General features: G+C 34.0%; 7 protein-coding genes, 1 long non-coding RNA gene and 1 other non-coding gene across 11 annotated transcripts in view; 2 read left to right on the top strand and 7 right to left on the bottom strand.

Moving 5' to 3' along the window:
- The window catches only part of Arl4 (ADP ribosylation factor-like 4), a 47,130-nt gene extending 42,095 nt beyond the window's left edge, over positions 1-5,035 (top strand). For both annotated transcript variants that reach the window (XM_089701653.1, XM_089701652.1), the window contains exon 3: positions 3,093-5,035. In XM_089701653.1, the coding sequence (XP_089557779.1) occupies positions 3,153-3,782 (630 nt within the window). In that variant the 5' untranslated portion in view covers positions 3,093-3,152 and the 3' untranslated portion in view covers positions 3,783-5,035. The remainder of the gene's footprint in view (positions 1-3,092) is intronic.
- Positions 1-27,304, top strand: part of LOC149484105 (uncharacterized) — a 219,251-nt gene that overhangs the window by 176,472 nt on the left and 15,475 nt on the right. The window lies entirely within an intron of this gene.
- LOC149484112 (uncharacterized) lies at positions 5,171-6,892 on the bottom strand. Its single transcript, XM_089701898.1, has one exon. It carries the CDS (start codon positions 6,890-6,892, stop codon positions 5,174-5,176), a length of 1,719 nt encoding a protein of 572 aa, XP_089558024.1. The 3' UTR covers positions 5,171-5,173.
- LOC149484111 (uncharacterized) lies at positions 6,914-8,821 on the bottom strand. Its single transcript, XM_089701646.1, has one exon. The coding sequence runs from the start codon at positions 8,804-8,806 to the stop codon at positions 7,037-7,039; it is 1,770 nt and encodes a 589-aa protein (XP_089557772.1). The 5' UTR covers positions 8,807-8,821; the 3' UTR covers positions 6,914-7,036.
- On the bottom strand, positions 9,066-10,527 carry LOC149484110 (uncharacterized). The gene is made up of 2 exons (XM_089701649.1): positions 9,598-10,527; positions 9,066-9,510 (listed from the first exon to the last, which is right to left on the bottom strand). Exons 1-2 carry the CDS (start codon positions 10,423-10,425, stop codon positions 9,100-9,102), a joined length of 1,239 nt encoding a protein of 412 aa, XP_089557775.1. The 5' UTR covers positions 10,426-10,527; the 3' UTR covers positions 9,066-9,099.
- Positions 10,534-14,552, bottom strand: LOC149484109 (testis-expressed protein 47-like). The gene is made up of 6 exons (XM_089701648.1): positions 14,317-14,552; positions 13,998-14,165; positions 13,605-13,814; positions 13,267-13,422; positions 11,427-11,580; positions 10,534-10,948 (listed from the first exon to the last, which is right to left on the bottom strand). Exons 1-6 carry the CDS (start codon positions 14,389-14,391, stop codon positions 10,779-10,781), a joined length of 933 nt encoding a protein of 310 aa, XP_089557774.1. The 5' UTR covers positions 14,392-14,552; the 3' UTR covers positions 10,534-10,778.
- On the bottom strand, positions 14,670-19,737 carry LOC149484108 (ATP-dependent RNA helicase p62-like). The gene is made up of 5 exons (XM_089701647.1): positions 19,496-19,737; positions 18,490-19,419; positions 18,077-18,309; positions 15,864-16,042; positions 14,670-14,981 (listed from the first exon to the last, which is right to left on the bottom strand). The coding sequence occupies exons 1-5, from the start codon at positions 19,546-19,548 to the stop codon at positions 14,772-14,774; spliced, it is 1,605 nt and encodes a 534-aa protein (XP_089557773.1). The 5' UTR covers positions 19,549-19,737; the 3' UTR covers positions 14,670-14,771.
- Positions 21,979-26,222, bottom strand: Rm62 (ATP-dependent RNA helicase Rm62). 2 transcript variants are annotated; one of them, XM_089701645.1, is made up of 6 exons: positions 26,185-26,222; positions 25,922-25,996; positions 24,210-25,241; positions 23,780-24,018; positions 22,782-22,960; positions 21,979-22,538 (listed from the first exon to the last, which is right to left on the bottom strand). In XM_089701645.1, coding segments are annotated over exons 2-6 (1,614 nt in total). In that variant the 5' UTR covers positions 25,924-25,996; positions 26,185-26,222; the 3' UTR covers positions 21,979-22,376. The 2 variants fall into 2 exon arrangements, 1 of the variants encoding a protein (XP_089557771.1); XR_016316382.1 differs by lacking the exon at positions 21,979-22,538 and adding an exon at positions 23,148-23,662 and having other exon boundaries at positions 22,863-22,960.
- On the bottom strand, positions 22,610-22,745 carry LOC149484107 (small nucleolar RNA SNORA57). The gene has a single exon (XR_016316459.1). It is a non-coding gene; the product is annotated as a small nucleolar RNA SNORA57 (small nucleolar RNA).

The following is a 27,304-nucleotide window of genomic DNA, read 5'->3' as shown; positions in this document are numbered from 1 at the left end:
AATAGTTTCATAAAATGACTAGGTACTTAATTGGTAATTCTTGTTTGGGTGCGCCTAAGGGCAAATAGAGAAAGTATATGAGCACCTTCTGATCATCTAATGCTTTCACCTGACTCCCGCGACCTTCGTGACTTCGATTAAAACTAGATAATAACATTTTATGCGGTGAATGAACTTCATTTTCATTTATATAATATTAATTTTGTATTATAAATGTGAAACCTTATGAATCTTACTAAAGTTAGACACTCACTAGGAAAGAATACTATTAGACCTTTCAATATATTATTGTTCATAATTCCCTCGCCAATAAATAATGCAATTACAAAACGTTGAAAGCTCTCAATATCTAAAAACCGCACAAACGATTGTACAGGCTAGATAAAAATCGACGATATAGGTTACATGACCTCGGGTCATCCGATAGTAAAACTCTGCTAGTTGTTCAAATAAAAACAAAAGTAGCAATACGGGTTTTTCAAGAATCAGTTGACCGATCGTATTGGGATCCGTTTGCGATTTATCTGACCTCGAATTTTAATTAAGGAAACCACAATGTTATAAAAAATTAACCTGATTTCGTACCTGTTTAGAACTAATCAGCTGACACTTTCATCTTGAGCATTAAAATTTAGAAATTAAAAATGATTCAGCATTCATTAATTAAATAAAAAATTGGCCAGAGGTCTTTTATATCTGTCATATATAAAATATCTCTGTATAAAATAATCAAAAACTCTAGTCATGGTTAACATTAATAAATCACTCGCTTGGAACTGAGAAGACCTTCTATCGTTTTGGTATCGTCGGTAAAAAAGGGTACAATTAAATACGCAATCTCTGACGTAAAAGCTTTAATTAAAATGTTACATGCATAGTAAATACTATTCTAATAATAGCGAATATAGTAATAATGATCCTCAATATGCGTAGATGTACTCTGTGCACCGAGGTCGTTGGCCAGCAAAGTCAAAAATAACAAGCAAAGTTGTTAGTTCGCTTCAGGACGCAGAACCGTGCAAAAAGTCATCGAACCGTCTGACGCGTTACGAGATGTCATTATAAAAGTAATAACAAAGACTTTTATTACAACAAAAGTTGCTCATCACAAGAAATAATAACAGACAAATTTATTTTGGAACGGTTTAACAGGAATACAGTGCGACACAAAAGAGATGAAAATAAATGAGGGCGCCACCGTCGCTCATATAGCAACACTGATACTGCGACGCAAGCGATCTTGATACTATAGAATAAAAATCCAAAAATCTATATAATATAATCTAAAATAAATACCGCGATTTAAACCGTTATAATTGTTTCATTGTAGCAATAGTGTAATTTAAGACAAAAATACATTAGTATTTTAATTGACCTACCTAGGTCAAATTTTACTTAAATGTATGTATTTGGAATTAGTTATTTTATAAAAATCGGTCAAGTGTTTAGACTGCAGAGGCGCACATAGAATCAAACATACAAACAAACAAGCATACATGCAGCTCAAACACATTACCCTCTTTCTGGGTCCGTCGGGTAGAAAAAAACAAGGCGATTTGAAAACCACATATTTTTATTTTTTTTGTAGATAAATTTTGTACATTAATATAATTCATCAAAATCTAAATATTCTACTCCTTCAAAGGACTGATCATCACTCTGTTTCGAAGTACTGGCAAGAGGGTACGGGGCATCTTCAGTATCTGTAAATATGATACAGTAAATATGATTTTTTTTTCTTATGGTTTGATTGATTAATAGATAGATAGCTGTATGAAAACAGTTATCACTATACTATGTAGTAAAATCTAAACTAGGTACTTTATTTGAGGCTGGTTGGATTGGATATAACTTCTTGACTCAAATTGTGCTGGTCGCACTATAAAAACTAGTTTTTGTTTACATACAAATAACCTCAAATTAAATTGCGAAAACGTAATAATCGCCATACATACATACATTAAACACTCGTTACTAATGGAATATTCTATTTTACGTAGTACTGAGCAAAAATAAATGGAATCTCACCGGTATATTCTGCTGTACGTTTGTAAACGTTTTCCAAATCAGTCAATAAATTTCCAGCTTGAAATTCGGACAAACACCGAATAAAAACTTTATACACCACATCACGGACACCGCTACGTTTAACCTTTTTCATGATGTCTCCTTTTTTATTTAAATTTCTTGTTCTAAATAACAATTTTATCTCAATAATTCTCCACTTCACGAAAAAAACAACAAATTTTTATTCAACTTGACAGCTACATTGCCAATTCAGGGTTGCCAGGTAATGAAAAACGAATTAGTTCCAAAATAATTAATTTCATCTCTTTTATGTCGTACTATACATCACGTCATCATCGATTGATTTACTTGTGTCTAAATTAGCATGAATAAAACAGTCGTTACGTCTGGCATTATTTAATGCCAGCTTTTTTTCCTCGTCACGTAATAAATGCGGAAAAAGAAAGATTTTGCATAGCCTGATGTAATTTATTGAAGACGCATTAGGTCAGGTCATATCGGAAAATAACATTTTTGTATCGTTTCAATCTAAGCACGGTTTTGCTTGTGAAAGGTCTATAAGGGCATCGTGGCGACATTTTGTCTCATCTGTACGCTCCCCCCTCCCCAACTATCATCGTAATGCACCGTTATTGAATTCTAATAATATAGGTTGTCTGGCTGCACTGAACATTGAACGGCTTATTAAAAGCTGTATGAATATCGTAATAGCTTGTATTTGTTTGTATGGCCTATAAGCGTACACTACATTATTTTATATTTTGTGTAGGTAATTACGATATTGGGAAATCTTGACATGGGTTCAGATATTAAAAGTTTATTTGTAGCTATAAATTTTTAACAATTACATCATCTTTTAAATTATAGTGAATAATATAATCACGATTTTTATATAAATTAACAAGTTTGCACTAGCATCCAATGTCATAGCAATGTCGTATTTAATTTAAACATCTATTGATTTAGTCTTATTTTTGTCTTTCTCAAAGATAGAATCCCTGACTTAGGGTAAAAAATGTCGGTGTCTAATCAAATAGATTAATCCTAGGCTTTTATCATTCCAGGTCGTTCAAAATGTTGCGATCCGACGAGAGTATCAGATAGTTGTCTCTTCACAAAGCAGTATGGGTGCAAATATGGGCAAAAACTCGAGCCTGCTCGATGCACTGCCATCCACGCAGGGCACACTGCACGTCGTCATGCTGGGCCTGGACTCCGCCGGCAAAACCACTGCACTCTACAGGCTCAAGTTCGATCAATACCTCAATACGGTGCCCACTATAGGTTTCAACTGCGAGAAAGTTAAAGGCACCATTGGAAAGTCAAAAGGTGTCAACTTTCTTGTGTGGGACGTCGGCGGTCAAGAAAAATTACGACCACTGTGGAAATCCTACACGAGGTGTACGGATGGCATTATATTTGTTCTAGATTCTGTAGACGTAGAGAGGATGGAAGAGGCTAAAATGGAGCTTATTAGAACTGCTAAATCACCAGATAACACCGGTGTGCCAATACTCGTGCTTGCAAATAAACAAGATTTACCGGGAGCCAAAGAGCCCCGGGAGTTAGAAAAACTTTTAGGACTTCACGAGTTAGTATCTTCCCCACATGGATCTCGGGATGCACATTCGTGGCACGTTCAACCAGCATGTGCTATCACAGGAGAAGGTCTCCACGAAGGCCTTGAATCATTATATGAAATGATACTAAAAAGAAGAAAACTTGCGAAATTACAAAAGAAACGAGTTAGATAAACTGCTCATATACGGCAAAAGCTATATGGTTAAAGTTTGTCAACGTCCTAAACGATAAAGCTAAGATACCATTTGAGGTATGGATACTGCTAACGTTGTCCACGGTAGAAACACCAAATATTGTTTTTACGATAGATTTGTAACGTCTTATGATAATATTCCATCATAATGTTGCTCAAGTTATATTGAACATTTTGAAGGATACGAATATTTTGATAATTAATTTAGTAACTAGTCATTTTCTTTTGAAAATAGCTAGGTAGGAAATGAAGAGATTCATAAAATTTTAAAAACAGATAAAGAATAACATAGCTTCGTGATTGTAGGACTGATTATAATCCCCACAAATTTTCAATAACGAGTAAATTAATTGAATACGTTGAAAATTAGTTTATTTGGCTCACAATATTGTGTGGGACCATTAATATTTGTAATTTGTCATATAATATAGGAAACATTTTTAGACAAAGAAGTATACACATATACTTTCATTAGGCTTTTGCTTTAGTAATTACTCATCTACTTGTTTTTCACTCCTGATGCTCTTCGTAATTTGTTCACTAGACACAAATTTAAACATACCTTATTTAAAAGTTTAACAAAATTCTTAACAATCGTTTCATAAACCATAAAAATAATTTTATGTTTTGATAGAATTATTTACGACTAAAATCCGCATTGATTAATTTAATTACATTCATGCAAATAATAGGAAACATAATTTCGAGTAGGCGAGACTCAAAGCTTTGATCCCAAAAATATTATCTGTAAGTTCTCTTTTCTGTTTTTGAGCTTGTATTTTTTCAGAGGCTTTTAAAGTTTTTCTCAAAAACTCGTGTAAATAAGTTGTAAATAGATAAAAGCGAGTGAATTTTATGAATTAACTTCTTACAGTGTATAATTGTTTTGAAATCTTAAAATACTAAAATGAACACAATTTTATATAAGCTATTTATTTATTAATCGTAGAGAACTTAGTAAATATTTAGATATACCTGTGTTTAAATATAGACGCTTTTTACCATAAATTATGTTAAGCTCCCTGTAAATATGTAAATTCCGTAAGTGTATTTATTCGTCAATACCATGAAACCAAACCTTTATATGTGTAGGTAATATATATTTTGTTGAAAAAATTGTTTTATTAAAAGTATCGATGCATTATTGTAATTGTATTGTTTATTTCAATTGTCATTGTAACAAATGAATGTTCTTTCTATTGACTACCCTAATAAAGTCTGTTTTTATTAAAACTTTTGCTTTTCATTTATGCAAACTGCAACTTACCTTAAGGTTTTATACCTTTTATATTAAAATAACATTTGCTGTTACAAGAATTGGGTAATAAACTTGAATAAATAATATATAAGTTGTATGTAAATTAAATTACTCTAAACAAGTTTATCGTCATTTTCTTTTAAACTCAGGCGCTGTAAATAATGAGCCGGATCTTCATTTTCAGTCCAGTCAGTAAAGAGCGCTAAATACTCCAACTCGTCTGCTGTTAAACTTTGTCTCTTTTTAGTGTCTAATGAAACTTTATATTTATCAGGCTTTTTGCCTTGACGAAACTTCTGATAATTGACTTGATTGTTCATAGATTTAGAATAAAGACCGTGAGCTCGTAGCAATTTTTTTTCCAACCGATCAAAGAGGCGCAATTCTTTAGCAGCTCGATTAGCTTTCACGATTTTTTGACTCTCCATTTCTTGGCATTTTGTTATAGCTCGTCGTAAGTTGCCACTTTTTATACAGTCTAATCGATAAGAATATTCCATATAAAAATTTTCAAGATTCCTTGCGATAGAAGTAATGTCCATATTCAAAGGCTTGTCCAAAATTATTTTTTCAAAACAAAACTCCAAGTGTAGCTTTAACTTTAAAACATCTAATTTCCCAACAGAATCATAAAATATACCAAATAATATTTTGTAAAATTTCGCTTTTAGTTGAGTACATCTGTCTTCGCAAAAAATTAAAAGATTTTGGAAATTCGATATAGAGTTTAAAATTGAAGCACTATCTTGAGTGTTCATGTCTTTGAGTGTTTTAATATTCTCCTTTAAATTCTTTATGTAAGGTTTCAAATGTGTCACATGAGTGAAATAATGCAACTGTTGATATTCCATGGCATTAAACACTTTTATAATGTCTTCTGGACGTTTAAAATATAAGACTGGTTTTACTGGCTTTTCATAGCATACTTTGCGCAATTTTTCAAATATAACAGTAAATGTGTCCTCGTCATTAGAATCACCAAAATCAAACCCCTTAGCTTCTATTTCTACAGATCTCGCAAAATCTCTGTTATGTAAGCGCCAGGTGGGAGGTGACAAATAGTACAAAAATCTGCCAAACTTTTGTTGTTGGCTGTATTTATAATCAAGTCCAATGATTCTCGACTTGATACTAAACATCTCATTAGCTAAGCTTTGCAATTCAGCAACCTGACGCTCAACTTTTTGTTCTAATTGCTCCCATTTTGCTAAAAGAATCATAGAATTATGATAATCTTGTGATATAAAACTATCAAAGTGACTAGCTTCTTGAATAACATGCCGTACGGCTAAATCATATATTTCATTTTCTTGGATTTTATTTACATCCACGTTTAACACACAATCTTTTTTATGGCCTATTTCTTGACGAATTCTCATAAAATCATTAAGCATCAATTTAAAAGTTTTAAAAATAGGCACATGTAAAAACGTTGGACGCCCATTGACATATTCAAAGAAATGTTCATCTAAATCAGTAATTGTGTTAATTTCATTTGGAAGTTTATCTGCTGCTAAATATTCTTGTAACTGAGGACGATAAATTCTATGTTTATCAAAAATACTAATTTCTGTATATTTTTTGAATCGATTCTTATTTTGTTTCTTCATGAATAATCTAAAAGGTAGTAAAAGCTGTGTTCGCTTTAACTTACGTACAGGTAATATTTCTTGTTTTGGTAAATCATATTTCTTTGCACTGGTTTTGGATGATTGCTTTTCTCGAATAAAAATTTTACGTCCATTATTATTGAGCTTGATTGGCTCAAAAAGTTTGAATTCCTTTTGTTTGTTTATATTAATAATAAATGAACGTGAATCTTTGTCAACCATTACTAAGACAAAGAAGAATAAAATAAATATAAATATTATTTTCTATAAAAGATGTTAAAGTGGAAACGACAAATAAAACCATCTAGATATAAAAAAGAGGTGTCAAAATACAAAAATGTAATAATTCAAAATATTTATTCAAATTTAAAGAAAAACTGACTTCCGAGGAACCCATTCAAATGCAGGTTTTACGTATTTATAGTACTCTTCTAAGTACGGCCCCGGATTAGTTCCTTCACACCAGTCTGTAAACATGAGTAATCCTTCTTTTTCTTCGGCTGTAATTTTGTATTTTTTTGGCTTTGGTCTTTCACCACTCATGATATTGGACTGCCTCTTCTCAGCTAGTAATAATGCCATACGACTTTTTTTATCCAAAAATTTTTTTAGCACTGGCCGTTTATATTTTGCTGGAGGTAAAAATGCTTTATTCATTGCATTTGTCATCTCACGGAACGCCCTTAGTTCTCTCTGAGCCTTATATGCGTTTGTCATCGTCTTCAAATCTTGAGCAAAGAAATCACTACGCGCTTGATTAACAATTTTAAAATCTAAAGAATCTAAACGTAAATTGTAGTCTTCGTACATAACTTCCAATATCTTCATTGGGTCTTGTAAACATTGATGTCCTTCCTCACATTTCCCAAATATTTGTTCATAGACATATTCTATACAAATTCTCAATTTTAATGTATTTGGACTTGCAACACTATCATAAAATGTAGTGTTTAGAATGCGAAAAAATTTATCACGTAAATAAGTTTCATTGTATGTTTCTCGGGCTATCTCGTTAGTAATATAATCTATATAATACTGGAAATGATCTAGCTCCTGTTTGGTTACCAATTTTAACTGCTTAATGCGATCTTGCAAAATTCTAAACGGAGCATCAGTTTTAGAAAGTTGTATTAAATACTCTCGGCTTTGTAATTCCATTATCCTAAACAGATATAGCATCTGATGCGGTCGTTTAAAATACATGTGAGCGGGGTTAGGATTCTGTAATTCTTGTTTAGCTAGCTCAATCATTTTATCGATGTCCAAGGTTTCAACCAAATCATTGTCTGTCGCAAACTCTCCAGTCTCAAACTGAATTGATTGTATTCTATCCCTTAATGTTTCGTCATACATTTGTCTCCATGAAAGGGGTGCTACAAATATTAAGTAACTCCTGTAAATTTTTAAAATACTTCTTATAGCGTCCAGTTTGAATATAATATTGTTCAGTATCGTCAATTTCGAAACATATCCAAGAAATTCTGAATTTTTAGCAACTAGATCACTATAAACTTTTTCAGCATTAGAGACCCTGGCACATGCTTTTTTATAATCTTCAGTTAAAAATTTTTGAAAATTTTTAATATGCTGTTTTAAGTTTACCACGATTATATCATGTTCTTTGGTTTCCTCAGCTAAACTTTCATCAATTTTTAAAATTAAATCACGTCTGTATCCTATTTGCTGTCTGTTCATAGCATAATTCCGAATATTATTAACGTATACCTTAATATCGTCAAAACATCGCAAAGGTCGACCTTCTATGACAGTGTAGAATTCTGGATGAATTTTAACAACAGTCTCTATGTTATCTGGAGGTTCTTCAAGGTAAAGTCTTTTTGATATATCTCTTGTTGCCGCTATTCTTAGATTGTCTTTCAAATGCAGCGGTTGAGATAACCTTCTTCTGGATATCAGCTTTTCATTTCGATCACTGTACTTTATATAAGAAAGCAATTTCTCTGACCTTGGTACAAAAAATGGTTGTGATGGCTTTATTTTACTTGCATCTCTCTTAAAAGCTTTACTTCGATTGGTAAAATAATGTTGGGTGTTAGGAACATAACGTCGTCTAAAAATAACATCTAAAGTCTTTATTGGGCGTATTGGTTTACGCTCTTCTTTTAAACAGGACATCTCGAAAATTAATACAAATTAAAATATTCCATGAAAATTTACTAAAAAATTATCTTACACCAGTCAAAAGCTTGCGTGTTTGTCACTGTCATTCATCAATAAAATATTTACGCAAAGATTAGAATAAAAAGGAGAATCTAAAAAGAAGATTTGAGGATACAAATCTGTAAAAAATATATCGAGTGGAATTTTTATAATGCCATCTGAGGGAAAAGCACAACAGATGTGTGAACTGAGTTTATTAAGATTTTGAGTGTAAGGTTATTCTTAACTATATTTAAATCATAATAAAGTTAATTGTAAGTACGCTTAGATGGTTCATATGCTGATTTTAACCGTTTGCTTAATTTATCAATATCCTTTAAAAGCTTATTTGCGATCTTCGCCTGTTTAATTTCATTTACTCCCTTTTCGTATATTTCTTTTTCTATTGACTTTATGTCGTCCAAGTCGAACGCTGATAAGTCTAGCATAATATTATTATATTCGCGTTCAAGACAAAACATCATTTCTAATGGACTAAGCTTTGTATCATTGGGCGCTATGATTTGATTAAATGCAAATTCAACGTAATTAAATATCTGCAGTGCAGTCTCTGAGGAGATTAAGTAACGCATATTTTCGTTAAGAATATTGAAAAAGACTTTTTTCAGTTCTACTTCCCTTGCTTCATTCCATTTGATTATCTCCTCCGTTAAGTTAATCTGAAATGAAACCGAGTAAAAATTAAATAAGAAATGAACAAAATTATATCTTAATTTTACCTGGATATATATATATTTTGTAGTTACCTGCTGTTGAACGTTATCTAATTCCACGTTCATCAAACACTTCAAATGTTCTACAGATTTGAGGAATTTTCGTTTTTCTGAATTTAGTTCTTCAGTTACTAAAAGATAATTCAAATTTTGCTTCTCCAGCATGCTAAAAGCATTTATTAGTTGTTCGGGAGTTTCGAAATAAAGACAAGGTTGATGTAATTTGCTTAGTCTTTCTTTTATTAGATTTATATCTATTTTTATAAAGAAGTTTGTATCCATTGTGTAAATCTCAGAATACTTTACTGGTTTGCTAACTTTTTCACGCCACAAAACAGGGGCAGCATTGTACAAAAAACTTTGAAACGATAATAAAATCTGTAATGTCTCGTCAATGTATTGTAATTTTGATTTAAGTGAAGCAAGTTCATAGCTAGCTTTCTTATTATCTTCTGTTTGATTTGCTAATTCTTTTGCTAGGCTATCTGATGTCTTCATTATAACTATTGTTTTATTGTTATCAAAGGCTAAAAACTTATCGAAACTATGCTTATATTCGTCAAAGTGTGTAGATGCAGTTTCGTATTTCTTTCTTTCCGTTTCAATTTCTCTGTTTATTCGTAATATTTCGTCGACTAAAAAACCGTGAAGTGTTCTCTTAAGTGCAACTTCTCTTATATCTTGTTTATATTTAAGTAAAGACTTGTTAGGTCTAATCGGTCTTCCTTCAACCAAAGAATAAAAATGTGGATCAACGTCTATTATGGTTTGAACATTACCTATATTTTCATTGTCAATTGGTGGTAGTTTGATACCCAGCACAGTTTTCCTATTTCTTTTCTTGGTTTTCTGTTTATCCATATTTTCACACAAACCCGTAAAGTAGCAGTTACTAGTTACTACGTTGTGTAAGTGTATAGTCTCTAACACAATTGATTTGATCAATATTATTACTATGGTAACTTTTAGACCAGCACCAACCAAGATAGATAACTATTTTAATACCACCTGTATATTCAGATTTTGCTCTTCGAACTAAAATTAAAAATATTCAAGAATAAAATGCCAAATTAAAGTAACTACATTGTTTATTAGTATAAACTTTTTTATTACATGATTGAAAGTTCAACGATACATTGATAGAAATAATGTAGGCACCTAATTTCACAGCTTTTACTGTATACACTAAATTGTGAACTAAACAAGTGAAAGCCTCAGTCACTAGAAGAACTGCCACTTTGTTCTTCTCTTTCCTCATCTTCTGCTACTTCTTTTTTCACTAATTCCCACGGCATGACTGGTAATGGCTCGACGAAGGAATCGTCAATTTTCAACTTGTAAAGGAGACGTGGTGTAAAATGTGATGGAAGTGGCCACACTTTCTCTGTTCAGAAAATAAATACATTTATAAAAAATATGATTTATCAATTGGAAGCAAGCAAGTAGGCTTCCCACGACCGGTTTCATCCGTGCAGTCAAAGGAAATTGTAGTAAAATGGGATGTTTCACCACGGCACAGAATACTTAATCGCTAAAAGTAGCTAACGCTAACCGCGGTAAAAAATAGTCTATGTCACTCTCATCTCTAGACACAATTACACAAACAAGACACTTTCACATTTATAAAAGTGATGTAAAATAATTAGGATTTTCCACCTTCTCATCATCTTTAATTGGATATTAAAGAAAGTACCTACACGCAAATTAGATATATAATTTCATACTTTCTTCAAATTTTATTCGTTAATAAAATTAGTAATCATACAAGGTTACCGCTCGAGTTAACCTAATTTAGTACACTATGCTATCAAAATTAATTACATTTATGGTGAGCCTGAAATATTCTCATCTGGTGTACTTACCAAAATAGAACGCATAGTCATCGACACGCCGATGTAAATGCACCACGTTACGAAGATCCAGTATGTGCTGTGATTGCAGCAGATAATCTAATAGAGTCACTTCAGGTAATGCTTCCATTTTTGGGTCATTTGCACTCAAACCAGTAAATGACAACTGAAATGTAGAGCAGGTTTGTACTAGGCTCATAAAAAGCTACATATTATGACTACGGACTACCTGTAGTTTCTGATCGATAGATTCATTATGCTCAAAGTTTGGCTTTGATAGTAAACTGGTAAATACCTCTTAGATGTCCGAATTCAATCATTGAAAAATATTTGATCACTATTTAATAACTATAAATGCAGATACATATTTGTGATATACAGGGTGTAATCGTTAAGTGTGCACAGGCGATTTTTCCGTAAGTATTACAGATAACAAAAAACTTTAAACTGATATCGAAAGTACTTAACCTAATGAGTAAAATGGCCGTAATAAATTTTTAAAAATTAATCGAGAAATATCAAAAAAATTATCTTTAAACCCTCCCATACATTAAGTATGAAATATGAATATCCCGTACACATTTAATATGAAAGATTTTTAGCTTTCTTTTTCTTTTTTGGTTTTCTTCATTAATTACTTCGCAAATTTGAAGTGGCATTTTCCACGCTTTTTCCGGACATTTTCACGCATTTTCCGGATATTTTCCGGGGATTTTCCGAGCACTTTCCGGGCATTTTCCAGGCATTTTCCACGCTTTTTCAGGACATTTCCACGCATTTTCCGGATATTTTCCAGACATTTCCCTGGCATTTCCCGGGGATTTTCCGGATGTTGCCCAGACATTTATCGGACATTTCCCAGGCATTTTCCGGGGATTTTCCGAGCATTTCCCGGGGATTTTCCGGATGTTGCCCAGACATTTTCCGGACATTTCCCTGGCATTTTCCGGGAATTTTCCACGCATTTCCCAGGCATTTTCCGGGGATTTTCCAGGCATTTTCCGGATATTTTCCGGGAATTTTCCAGGCATTTTCCGGACATTTCCCTGACATAGCCTGTAAATGTCTGGAAAATCCCCGGAAAATGCCTGAGAAATGTCCGGAAAATGTTGGGACATGCGTGAAAATGTCCGGAAAATATCCGGTAAATGCGTGAAAATGTCCGGAAAATATCCGGAAAATGCCTGGAAAATCCCCGGAAAATGCCTGGTAAATGCGTGGAAAATCCCCGGAAAATGCCTGGGAAATGCGTGGAAAATTCCCGGAAAATACCAGGGAAATGTCCGGAAAATGTCTGGGCAACATCCGGAAAATCCCCGGGAAATGCCAGGGAAATGTCTGGAAATTATCCGGAAAATGCGTGGAAATGTCCGGAAAAAGCGTGGAAAATGCCTGGAAAATGCCCGGAAAATGCTCGGAAAATCCCCGGAAAATATCCGGAAAATGCGTGAAAATGTCCGGAAAAAGCGTGGAAAATGCCACTTCAAATTTGCGAAGTAATTAATGAAGAAAACCAAAAAAGAAAAAGAAAGCTAAAAATCTTTCATATTAAATGTGTACGGGATATTCATATTTCATACTTAATGTATGGGAGGGTTTAAAGATAATTTTTTTGATATTTCTCGATTTATTTTTAAAAAAATTTATTACAGCCATTTTACTCATTAGGTTAAGTACTTTCGATATCAGTTTAAAGTTTTTTGTTATCTGTAATACTTACGGAAAAATCGCCTGTGCACACTTAACGATTACACCCTGTATACAAGCATAAAACGCTTTTTAAATCTATGGTAATTGGTAAATACCAAAAATGTTAAGTAACAATAGAAATTATAATAGGCTATATATCCACCTCTTCATCAGCTTGTGCTAGCGCACAGAACTTGCTTATCTTGTCAAGACAGATGCGCAATTGTTCCACATGCTCGGACAATGGACCGTAGACATCCAACTTTCCGACCAGAGTTGGCGGTCGGGCCGTCACTGCGCGCCAACCGTCGAAGAAACGCTGCAATTCGTATTTAGTATATAAGATGGATAGGTAAGTAGGTACTCTTTCAGTTTCAAGAGTCCTGCGATCGTTTATTACATGGCAATAAGGTAAGATTCTGAAAGCCGTTTCATACATAAGATAAAAATACTTAGTAAGTAAATGAACTGAATGACGAAATATTTCTATAAAATTCTTACCGTCGTTATTGAATGGTATGTCACCAACATCTTTAAACGTTTAAACATTTTTCTCTCAACTTTTTCTTCTGGTTCTTCAAGCAGCTTTATACCTTCTTCTTCATCATCAGTATTGGCCGCTTCCTCATCTTGCTTTTTCATATACTCTATCCAAGACAATTCACGTTGAAATAGGAACCTTAAATGTCTATGCACTGTGTCTTCGGAGCCCTATTAATATTTCATATTTGAATGAAAATAATCCTACCAAGTGTTAACGATAATTTGCTTCATGTGTTTTATATATGCAAAGATCCGCAAATACTTGTATCCATTCAGCCTGTTATTCATTATATCACTGAATTACTACGTACCACAGAACATATTATATACTCAGGGGAGCTACGTACTAACCTCAACAATATGAACAAAGTAACTATCGTAAACGAGCAATAAGCCATGAACATTTATTTCACAGTAACTAGCATTCACATCATGAATCGTCTGCTGAAATTGTTGTATGATCTCCTCTTTAGTCAAAGTATGTTCACCTGTATAAATCATGCGAATGGCATAGGTTTTCTGAAAGAAATTTTCCTGATACTGAATGACTGGTACGAATATTCCCAAATCCATTTTAAAGATTATCATGTTAATTGTAGAATTGTAAAAGAGAACCAGTACTAGATAGTAGTAAGTTGGGTTAACTTTTAGAGAAGTTAAGGTATCTTACCAAATTTTGTCTTTCAAAATTTTCTTCCACAACATTCAAAACAGTTCGAATATCTAGATCGGGAAGCAATGCCATTTTAGTTAAGTTTTACATAATCTTGTTTACGCCGCCCTCACCACGTTATTTATATGAAGCGACATCAAGAGCGACATTCTTAATTTAGTTGTCATAGCAACTGATTGATTTTGATAGATATAAATAATTAATAATAGATTGCCCATCTCTCACAGAATAAATAAAATAGATCTTTTAAATAGATGAATGCACTGAATGTGAGATGAATATAGATATTCTTGTGTGAGTTGGTAATAATTCCAATTTTTTCTGTCGGTTTTTAAGGAAATAAAAATAAATTTCCTGTTTATGTTTGAAATATTTTATTACTAGGGAAATCCTAAAGCTACATATTACAGAATAGAATACAAGCAAATTAGCTATAACAATAAACTAAAATTCTAATAATAATCTTCTCTATCATATGATTGCCATCTCTTATTACTGCTTCTATAGTTATTGTTGCTTCTGTAATTATTGTTGCTCCTATAGTTATTAGTATAGCTTCTGTTGTTGTATCCTTTCTGGCTGTACTTTGGATTGCTTCTTCTTTCAATGCTTTTAGAGTTATTATAATCTCTTGCCAGTAACTCTAAATCTTCCGGTATTTCCTGAAACAAAAACAAAACCTTAGTAATTTATTTCTTTTTAATTAGTAGAAAGTTTTTAATTCAAAAAGAACACCATCAATGTATGATTGGTACAAAGTCTACATAGACATATTTTTAAATGTATTTTGTCTTTCGCCTCTATTTGGAGCAGAGACAGTTAGGAATGAGTCCTGAATCATTGTTCGTTTTACAGGAAATAGAAAACAGATTCTACCAAGATAACTAAGCAGAAGCGCAGGCACGAAAACTATCAAAGTATTTGTATTGTCATCAAGACCATTTGTACATGGATTTGAAAAGCGCCCCTGCCATTCGTAAAAGAACTAATTTTTATACATATGTAACATTGTTCTGTCTTTTTAGCCCTTTTTCGATTTAGGAAAATCGTAAAGAAATTAACCGTATTGGTTGAGCTGTTCTGGAGTTTTACGCTTAGTAACACATTTGGTGATTAATCTTTATTATACATACTAGCAGTACGCCCCGGATTCACCCATGATACATGTTTACGCTTTCTCTCCATAAAACCCATCCTCATACTTCTAGGAATATTATAAAAAAATAATTTATAAAATCGGCTCAGCCGTTCTCGAGTTTTGCGCTAACACATTTGGCGCTTCATTTTTAATTTTTATTATATAGAGGATAATGATGTCATACTCTCTATGATCGTTTATATGCTCGTACTTCTTTATAAAATACTAGTGCTCCGCCCCGGCTTCGCCCGTGGTACCTACATGTTTAAACTATCCTATCTCTCAAGTTGGATCGAACTGCACATGGTGTGCGAATTTTATTATAATCGGTTAAGTGGTTTACAGTGTAAGTGGTTTGGTTAGACACGAGATTTATATATATTAAGATGTAAGTGTATGTTAATACCTGATTGGCTTCTTTCAACACAGCTATTAAGCTCTTTGCTTGTCGTCCATCCTCCTCTGAGAGGATTGTATGAGATACGCCCTTATTTTGCGATCGCCCTGTACGTCCAATCCTGTGAATATAGTCTTCGGTGGTGTTCGGGAAATCGTAATTTATAACATGTGTTATGCCATCCACATCTGAAAAAAAGGTATCAATTGTTAGACAAATTTAATATCATTTTTGATAAAATTATTTTCAAATACACAAAAAATGTCATAGTTACTAGAATTTCACAAATTTTGCAAAAGTATTCTGCAGTAGATATTGTTTATAAAGTTTCTTTAGCCATCTTAACAAATATAACTTTTGAAAAAATACAAATAAATGGATATATATATTTGTTGCGGGCCACAGATACAGTCACAGAAAATTGTAATGTATTGACTGGAATTTTGAATATTACATATTTAAATATTTTATTATGTATATATAAAAATGAATCGCAAAATGTGTTGGTAAGCGCATAACTCGAGAACGGCTGAACCGATTTCGATAATTCTTTTTTTATTATATTCCTTGACTAGCGACCCGCCCCGGCTTCGCACGGGTGCAATGCTGATACTAAATACACTACAGAAAAATTGTGAACGTTGTATAGGTATAAAAATATAGCGGCCCGCTCCGGCCTCCGGCATCGCACGGGTATAAAATACATAGCCGGGCGGCCGCAAACGCTACGTCCTGCAATTTTTAGGGTTCCGTAGCCAAAATGGCAAAAACGGAACCCTTATAGTTTCGTCATGTCCGTCTGTCCGTCTGTCCGTCTGTCCGTCTGTCACAGCCGATTTACTCGGAAACTATAAGTACTACAGTGATGAAATTTGATGGGAATATGTGTTGTATGAACCGCTACAAAAATATGACACTAAATAGTAAAAAAAAGAATTGGGGGTGGGGCCCCCCATACATGTAACTGAGGGATGAAATTTTTTTTTTCGATGTACATACCCGTGTGGGGTATCAATGGAAAGGTCTTTTAAAATGATATAAAGTTTTCTAAAAAACATTTTTCTTAAAGTGAACGGTTTTTGAGATATCAGCTCTCAAAGTCGTAAAAAGTATGTCCCCCCCCCTCTATTTTTATAACTACGGGGTATAAAATTCTAAAAAAAATAGAGGTGATGCATGCTAATTAACTCTTTCAACGATTTTTGGTTTGATCAAAGTATCTCTTATAGTTTTTGAGATAGGTTGATTTAACTGTAATTTATTATATTTGCTGCTACGGAACCCTTTGTGCGCGAGCCCGACTCGCACTTGGCCGGTTTTATTAAATCTGTAATATCTTCGAAAATATTCACTTAAATCATACGGTGTAAAGGGCCATATAGATCTATATTAAATGAACAATGTATCCATGGTATTTAATTGGTTAAGGATTAATGCTGTATTGGTTAAAATCGCTTCGAAAATTAGCCATTATTTGTCGTAAAAAGTAAATGACAAAAAAAAGTTATTGTGGGTAATCCATAAGAGATAGACATATGCCATCGCGGACTTTTCTGTAGACCTTTTCAATGTGTACAATACTTAGTACATTATTTTGATAAAACTCGTAGGGTTCAGCCTGCGTTTGCAATGTAAGCGGAATAAATGTAATTTTTTACGACATCACATTAGAAACCTCAAAAATAACAGTACTTCTCCACTACTTAATGGATCTTATGATACATATAAACCTTCCTCTTGAATCACTCTATCTATTAAAAAAAACCGCATCAAAATCCGTTGCGTAGTTTCAAAGATTTAAGCGTACAAAGGGACATAGGGACATAGGGACATAGGGACAGGGAAAGCGACTTTGTTTTATACTATGTAGTGAAGTACGAGGATGGTTCTTATGTAGAGAAAACGTAATTTTGTACCACGGGCGAAGCCGGGGCGGACCGCTAGTTATGTATAAAAATTGAACTATCCTCTTATTATAGTAAAAAATTTGTAACATTTTATTTATTTATTATACTTTATTGCATTGAAAATACATAAATACATATAACAAAGACAATACTACAGAAACAGCAAAGGGCGGCCTTATCGCTAGGTAGCGATATCTACCAGGTAACCCAACAATCAGAGGAAATTTTACAATATGATGAACATTAATATTTTTTTCAAAAAATTAAAATTTGTTACAAATAGTATTTTTCATACGTCTAAAAATTTGTATTTACCGAGCCCTCTGGCAGCAACATCTGTTGCAACCAATATATTTGTCCCGCCACTTCTGAATTTGTTTATAATAATGTCCCTCTGCATTTGCGACTTATCGCCGTGAATTCCAACTGCTGACCAATTATTTCTACGCAGAGTTAGAGTAAGACTGTCCACAAATCTTTTTGTATTGGTAAACACCAATATCTTTCCAAAACCACTTCCAGATATATCATGCATTATTTGTTTCAACCTGTTATAGTAAATTTTAATTATTATATTTTAAAAAATGCTTATTGTTTAGTATGCAGATATGGAAGGCAGAAGAATATTCAATATATTGACTTTATAAATTTATATTGACTTTATTCAAAATTTATACATTATGAAAACTCTATATATAACAATAATTAATAATATAGATAGTACTCACTTATCCATTTTTTCATGCTGTTCAACTATATGAATATGCTGAGTTATGTTGTGATTTGCAGTTAAATCAGTTGATCCCACATTTACTTGTACAAATTTGCCAAGATAATCCTTAGCTAAATACTGTACCTCTTTTGGCCATGTAGCGGAAAACATTAAAATTTGTCTTTCATGGGGAACACCTTCCAAAGCTCTCCTTATTTGAGGCTCAAAACCCATATCCAACATCCTGTCAGCTTCATCCAAAACAACATAACCACATCTTGAAAGATTTGTTACTTTACTATCAATAAAATCATTTAGTCTACCAGGAGTTGCTATCAATATATCAACACCATGATTTAGTTCTTCAGCTTGTCGTGATCTACTAACTCCTCCATATATACACAAACTACGAATATTTAATGATTTCTGAAACTCTTTTGCAACCTCCTCAATTTGTCTGGCTAATTCTCTAGTTGGTGCTAAAACTAGTACCCTTGGCCCCTTACCTCGCCTCCCTTGTGTCTCTTTAATATGTACAACAGCTGGTAAAAGATATGCCAGTGTTTTACCTGTACCGGTCTGTGCGATACCAACAAAATTGTCACCCTTTAGTGCTATAGGCCACGCTTGGGATTGGATAACTGTTGGACTTGTGAATCCTTGTTCTCTTAAGAAAGACTTGATATAATCTGGAAATCCACTAACATCAATATCTCTGAATGGTTTTGGTACATCCTCACCAATAATTGTTATTTTGTGTTCATTTATATAATCTTGGTCTGTCTTTTCCGCTGCATTTACAGAGTAAAAACGGTTTTTTCTATATAAGCTGTTCTGTTCCAATGAGTATTTTTGCAAATAAGCATGATGAAATGATGCTGTCGATCGGACTAATTGCTTGAAGACCGGATTTCCTGGGGATGAATTTCTTACTGTTGGGCAAAATCTGAAAAAGTTATACCAATTAGTTCCATCCATTATGTTGGTCAATACAATTTTAATAATAAAATTCCTTTACTTACACAATCGAAAATTCTTTACGCCGCAATAAATTCCTTATAATATTCTGGGCCATTTTCACAATTTATCAATATATCTTCAAACAATCACAAGTAAATAATTTATTTTAGAAATCAATTATTTATTTTATTTTTCTAAATTTATCACAGATTGTTTCAAATATTATACCAAGTTTCATTTCGCAATTATAACCTCAACAAACACAAATTACGAGCACGATACTTATCATTGTAATTTGTACCTACTTTATTATGTCATATCTGTCAACTGCTAAGAGCAATGTCAATATGGGTACCACAGATATTTATGTAAAAGAAAAAGACGGGTTCGGGGTTGCACTCCGGCCCCGTTTTCCAATTACAGAGCATAAGGGTGCACTCACACACATCAGTCACCGTCACGGCACGTCACCGGACAGGATTAAAAAAAAATATGTATCAATAGTTCTAGTATGACTCTGTTCCCACACGACAGTCGCCGGCACGAAATCTATCAGTGACGTCACCGGTCAGGCACGTCAAATAATCTTTCCATACATGTATCATACTTTTATCCTCACTCACCCGGTGCCGTCACGTCTCAGTTCAGTCAGCGTCGTGCTACCGTCAATAATTGCTACATGTTCTCTAGCGTGACACACGTCTAATCACTGACTAACCTGATGTATGTGTTCAATGATTCAGTCAAACCGGCGACGTGACTGACGGACAACATGACGGTGACTGGTGTTTGTGGATACGTACACAAACCGTCACCGATCAGTCATCGGTGACTTGACGGTGACTGATGTGTGTGAGTGCACCCTAATGCGACTCAGTGCCGCACAATGCCGAATCATGCTGATGCTTAATTGGAACATGAAACGCACCAGCAGGATGCGCTGTGTTGAAAAAAAAATATTCATAGAGTTAGCAATAACCTCATTAATGTGTAAATAAAGTGGTATACATAATAATTGTTTGAAAAATATTTACGGTTATTTTAAGTAATTTGGATTTTGATTATTTCATTAACATTTTTTTCAATGTTTGTACCTTCATCCATACTTATATTTATTTTTTTAACATAATTTGAATTAACTTTGATTATTTCGAAAAAACTACAATGAAACGAAAGCTTTAAATTTTTTTCCAGCAATTAATAATTACAATAAATCGATTGCACGCATCAATTCACGCGCATTACTTTTTCTAGTGCTCGATTGTGCGAAGCGTTGCTGTAGTTGGAACATTCAACGTTAAGCATTATGCCGCATAATGCGCTCTAGTGCTGTAATTGGAAAACGGGGCAGGAGTGCCGGCAGAAGTGAAAACGCGAGCGCTTTGTCACGTGTCCTGACGCGATTTTATACCCATTACAGAAAAAGTGCTCAACGCCGCTAAAGAAGTTTTCACTTGAAAAAGCTGTGTCGCAGGCTGCTCAGTATACGCTCGGCTCACTCATTTTTCAAATAGGTGACAGAAAAAGTATTAATTAATTAAATAATTAACGTTAATTAAAACTCGGGGCCTCACACACAAAAACAACCGTCCACACTGAGCGCCGAGCGAATACCGAGCGCATATTTTGAAGTTTGAGCATGCACAAAAACCGACAGATGCCGGCTCGCCCTGAGCGCGCGTCTCCAACTATTGAGCGGCTCGGCCATGAGCCGCTCATTCGCCTGAGCATGCTCAAGTGGATACAAGGCTTATAACGTTACTGGGGTAGGTACAGAAAAATCAAAATCTTCAAAAATTGCGTAGGTACCTAACGTACCTACTTGAACCCTCCCACAATCAGATATATAGCTAGGCCGTATTGAGAAAGAGCGCTGGAAACTTATAAGCGCTTACCGGCGCTGGTTCGTTCTACACAAAGGAAGCAGGTTGAAGCAGACCAAGACAAATTTTATATGGCAGCGCCTAGCGCTGACCAGCGCGTGTTGAAGCTTGTCGGCACCATTCCTTTTTCCATGCGCGGGTTAGGTACCAGCGCGAGCGCTGTCAGGCGCTTGTAAGTTTCCAGTTTTCTTTCTGCATACGCCCTTAGACACCCTTAGAGCGTATACGCACTATGCGGGTAGCCGCATTGCGGGTAGCCGTCCGGCTGACCGCAAGCACAATTATGTACGTAATATTCATTTCTATGCGCACTGCGATGCGGCTACCGCAGACCGCAGTGCGCATAGAAATGAATATTACATGATATTACGTACATAATTGCTGCTTGCGGTCAGCCGGACGGCTACCCGCAATGCGGCTACCCGCATAGTGCGTATACGCTCTTAGACATCGAGTGATGCTTGTTAATTCAACGTTCGGCCTAGTCATTCAATTGACGGCGACAATATTAAGTTACATGCGAATCTTCCTACTTTTCGGCAGAGCATCTTCAGTCAGTGAAAGCAGTCAGTTTCATAGTTATTGCTTCGTAGCAAAGCTGCATAGTACATCTAGTGCAAAAGAACAAAGATTCCAGATATAAACGAAAAATAAAACAAATGTTCCTTATTAATAACTTTATTTTAATGTAAGTTTTCACATTGGAATGAAGATTTGGGCCATTTATCTAGTTTTGAAATACAAAAAGGTATTTTTAAAAGGGATAACAGAACAAATTATAATAAATATGGGACAAGACAAAGATAGTCAAATACAAAATAACTTAGAATTAAGCTAATCCTCATCAAATTATCACAGAGCAACAAAGTAAATTAACTAGATGCTTCCACAAGCTATGTATACTTGTACATATTGGAATAATCAATCTCACATTGAGAAAATATGTCAATAAAGATTACTACAAACACTTGACATCAGTTTCACACTTTAAATACAGATACATACACTTAATTAATATTCCATGAGGATTTGCTACTATTTAAATTATGTTAAATCTACATTAGTAGTCATTAAATCTCTTGTGGGATGTCCCATTACTTCTTCCAAAGTTTCCTCCTCGTTTGAAAGTTCCACCTCCCCTTCCTCCACCAAACCTATTCCTGTTCCATCCTCCGCCACCTCCACATCTGTCAGCCATTGATTGTAATTGAGGACTGATTATCTAAAAAAAAAAAAAATATTATTAGCATTTCCCTGGATAAAAAAAATAATAATTATTGTTTATTTTCTTAATAATGTGACAGCATCTGAGGATGGGATCCAGATAATGTATAATGTGGACACCGAAGGCATGTAGCTGTATTAATGTACCTCATACTTGCATTCATGTCACGCTATCAAAAAACGTACCCATGCCAAAGGTATGAGGAAACCGAAAACTAACTGAAGTACATTTAACACCCACCTGGTTAGCTTCCTGTAAGACTGAGACCAGGTCCTTTGCTTGACGCGAGTTTGAAGGTGTGAAAAATGCATATGATGTTCCTTTTGATTTTGATCGTCCCGTTCTACCAATTCGGTGAATGTAATCCTCAGATGAGTTAGGATAATCAAAGTTTATTACATATTTAATTCCATCCACATCTGTAAGTATACAATGAATTAATTCAAATTCCAGTGCGTAGTCATAAAAAGTTCAAAAAAGCTTAGAACAGATTTATTCGTCTTATTTTACATTATAGATAATATGCAAAATCTGTTACAAACTTAAAAATGAACAATCATATACCACTAACAATCCTAATCATTGCAACTCAACTGCATTACTTACATGTATGAGTTACACAAACAAATGTAGAAAAAACATGTATCTATTGCCTCTCACTCGGAACCCAGGAGTCTTCTTCAGGGCGCAAACTTATTTCGGTTAGTCAGTAATCTCTCTAAATATCTATTGCCCCTTGAAAAACTCCATTTTGGCCGAAACAGAAAACCCTTGACCCTTCCTGATAATCAAAATTTTCAATCCATGGTCAAGTTTTTCAACAATGCACTTCTATAATCTTTATATTTGCAAATGTTTGTAAGTCTGAGTGCATCACCAGGTTTTCCTGAACTTTCAAGTGTATCCGAACTACGGACATACTATCCAGCTTTCCGGCCTCGGGTCCAATCAAAGTGAAAGGCACTTTGAGGCACCTTTAAATTGACGAGTTATTGCATTCTGCATACTTTTATTTACCAACTGCATCAGAAAAATGTCTTAGGTACATATCCAGTGCAGTAACATGCCCAAAAATTTGGGGCAGTAATCAAATAGAACACAATAACTTTCCGCCAGTGCCTCTGAAAATATAAAACAAATTAATTTTATATTTATATAGACACAGATGAATATAATAATTTGTGAAAGTAAAATGTTTTGTTTTTTGTGAAGTTGTCATGTTAGTCTATGTAGCTTACCAAGTCCTCGAGCAGCAACATCAGTTGCTACAAGAATAGTAGCTCTGCCTTGTTTGAATTGATTTAATACATCATCTCTCTCCTGTTGTGTCTTATCACCGTGCATACATACTGCCGGCCATCCATATCGTCTAATATTTCTTGTGATATTTTCTACTTTCCTCTTGGTCTCAACAAATATAATTGTCTTTGAACCAGGATCTTGACTTTCTCCAATTTCTTGCAATAATGTATTCAATCTAGAAAAAATTATATATAAATAATTAACAGTACTAAAAATAGCAGACATGGAGATTTTTATTAATTCAAGTTGAAATCAGATCTTCTTAGAGGATAGAATATTATTAATATAATCATTAATTCATACATCTTAATTCATCACACTGAGCATGATAAATGAAAATAAATAAAATTAATAAAAGGTACATACTTATTTTCTTTTTCATGCTCTTGGCAAATATCTATAATCTGTAAAATGTTATGGTTTGCTGACAACTGCATTGATCCAATATTGATCTGCATGTAATCACCGAGATAATCTTCTGCCAGCTTTTTCACTTCTTTGGGCCATGTTGCAGACCACATCAATGTTTGTCTGTCTGGGCGGATTTGTTCAATAATTTTTCTGATTTGAGGTTCAAAACCCATGTCTAACATGCGGTCAGCTTCATCAAGTACAAGATATGTACAACGTTGCAAGTTGGTAGTACCCTTCTCTAGAAAATCAATAAGTCTTCCAGGTGTTGCGATGACAATTTCTACACCCCTTTCCAAGTCACGCGCTTGTTCCCTTTTAGGAGCCCCTCCAAAAATGCATGTGTTACGGACATAGGCCGCATTTCCAAAATCAGTAGCAACTTGTTGAATTTGCTGGGCGAGCTCTCTTGTAGGTGCCAATACCAGGGCAATAGGACCATCGCCTCGCCTTATAGGTTGTTGATTGTTGATATGAACAATAGCAGGTAAAATATATGCCAATGTTTTGCCAGAACCCGTTTGGGCAATGCCCACTAAGTTCTTTCCAGACATAGCAATAGGCCATCCCTGTGCTTGGATTGGTGTTGGGTCCTTGTAGCCCATATTAATGATACTTTGCATGACATAGTCTGGGAAGTTTGCTTCATCAAACTTTTCAATTGGGTGAGGTACATCTACACCACTGATGGTTATTTCATGTTTGTTTCTATAAGCTTCTACCTCATATGGTGATCTGTTTAGTATGGCTGGCGGTGGGTTGTAGAAATCTTTGTTGAATGGCTGTAGGGACATGGAATCCCAGTTGGGGCGACGCATGTTCTGCCCTCCTGAGAATTCTTTCTTGTTACCATATCCATTATTACCGCCAAATTTACCGCCGCCACCGCCTCCGCCAAATTTAGATCCACCAAATCTTCCTCCGCCGCCGCCGCCTCCAAACTTGGAACCACCGCTACCACCACGATTATTGTTCCAATTTCCAGACCTATAACAGAAACATATTACCGTTAAAAAGAAAAAAATCAATATTAATAGAAAAAAAAACGTATATAGGTTTATTCTTCACCATAGAAGCGATAGGTACTTAAAAAAATATTGATAAGGTTTAATACCTATAATATTAAACAACTGTCAACAATAAAGATAGAATACGATCATAATAATTCGCTATGAAAACGTGGAGAAATTGAGCAAATGCAAAGAAATTATCGTGTCAAGGTTAAGTTATCGTAGATATGCATTGTGCGTGTAGTAGTTAATATACATTAAAACAAGATCTTATTTTAACATAATAAATCAAGAACATTATATACAAAAGGCGTGTCCCGTATGAAAATCAATAGTCTTGGATAAAATGGCGTCGACGTACCATTAATATTACCATGGCGCATGCGTGAACTGTGAAGGCTGAGGCGTGACGCGTCAAGTCAAAATGGTGGTCGTAATAAGTTTTTTACTTTTTGACTTTATTATGGAAATTACACCATCTCAATAGCTTTTAGATCAGATAAAATACAACCACTATTGCCTACCATATTGTTAAGAATTAACAGTACCATAAACCTAACCATAAATTTGTTGAATTAAAATATTCATAAATTAAGCATAAAACAAAAAAATTATGGCACATAAAAGTTATAGCATTCATATAAAATAATTACTTACATTATGTGGTATTTTTTATTAAATGATGTTCAGGATATATTAAGATGTTCTATCTCTTTATTTAGCAGGGTCTTTCTGAAACAATAAATTATTATGTTTAGCTAACACCAATATCAAGTGAAAGCTTCTGAGTAGAGCGTAAAATTAATAAAAATATTATCACAAAATAATATAAGAACAATAAAATATTATCGGATTACCTACTATAAAAGTAAAAATCAATAGTCAGCTATCAGCTAAATTTAAAATATGACACGTCTTACCTTGACCACTGCTTCTGCAAAAGAGATCTTTCATGTAGGGATGGCGATCTGAGATCGATTAATCGAAGAATCGATTTTTCGAGCAGAAAATATCGATTTTTTAAATCGATATGAAGTACTGTGTCGATTCACTGAATCGATATATCACCCTTGAAAATCGACATTCGATTTTTTCTGTTTTGGTATAAACCATACAATTATTTGCATTTAGTTGAATGTGCCTGAATTATAAGGGTGCTGCCGGTTAAAGAGTTAACTACTCATAAACTCGCGAGATGGCTGTATGTTTAGTATCCTTTACTCGCCTCTCTTTAATAAAAAAGTTACGTTAGTAGTCTTTGACTTTATGTATCTATAATCTGTGACGATTGATATTGCAATTTGCATTATTCATTAATTGTTGTTTTCGTTTATTGAATACTGTTATTAGCATAATATAAGTATTTTTATGATTGATAATTGATTTTCATCAGATTTTCATGTAGTGTTTGTTGCGAAATAATAACTAATTGAGAGTAGGTAAGGTAAGTAAATAAGTAAAGCGCTTCTTATTTTTCACTTTGACGCTATTATTTTCAGTTTGTTCTGTTATTGTTTGATATCCTTATAGTTTGATACGGTAATAAAAATAATTGTTATTTTTGAATTCCCTGATTTTATTGATAAGATATCGTTAATTGCAATATTAATCTTGTTTTTAGTAAAATTGATACAAATTTACATTGTAAATGCAAACTTGAAAAAAAGATCGATTTTTTAAGAATCGATTTTGTAGGCCTCGATTTTTTCGTGAATCGATTCATTAGACTACGATTCGAATCGATTTAAAAATCGATCTTTTTCGTAAAGAATCGCCATCCCTACTTTCATGAATCAATCAATCGCTACAAACTTCACTCTACTGCGGAGTTGCCATAAATAAATTAAAATTTCCTAATAATACGACTGTGATCTGTAGCTGTGTGTAGTTTATACTTTCATTTAATATCACTACTTGTATCACTATAAATAAATAATAGGACCAAGAAGCTTATATCTAATACACTGGAGATTGCGCTATGAACGTTGGCTTGTCACGGGAAGGTGTGACCTTGAATGACGCCTGGTTGTTCTTTTGTCC

This window comes from Colias philodice, chromosome 12, assembly GCF_061535455.1.
Source record: "Colias philodice isolate Cphi_HAF_F1 chromosome 12, ilColPhil1 Martin Lab GWU primary, whole genome shotgun sequence".
NCBI classification, from domain to species: domain Eukaryota; kingdom Metazoa; phylum Arthropoda; class Insecta; order Lepidoptera; family Pieridae; genus Colias; species Colias philodice.
This window is presented reverse-complemented; position numbering and strand designations above follow the sequence as displayed.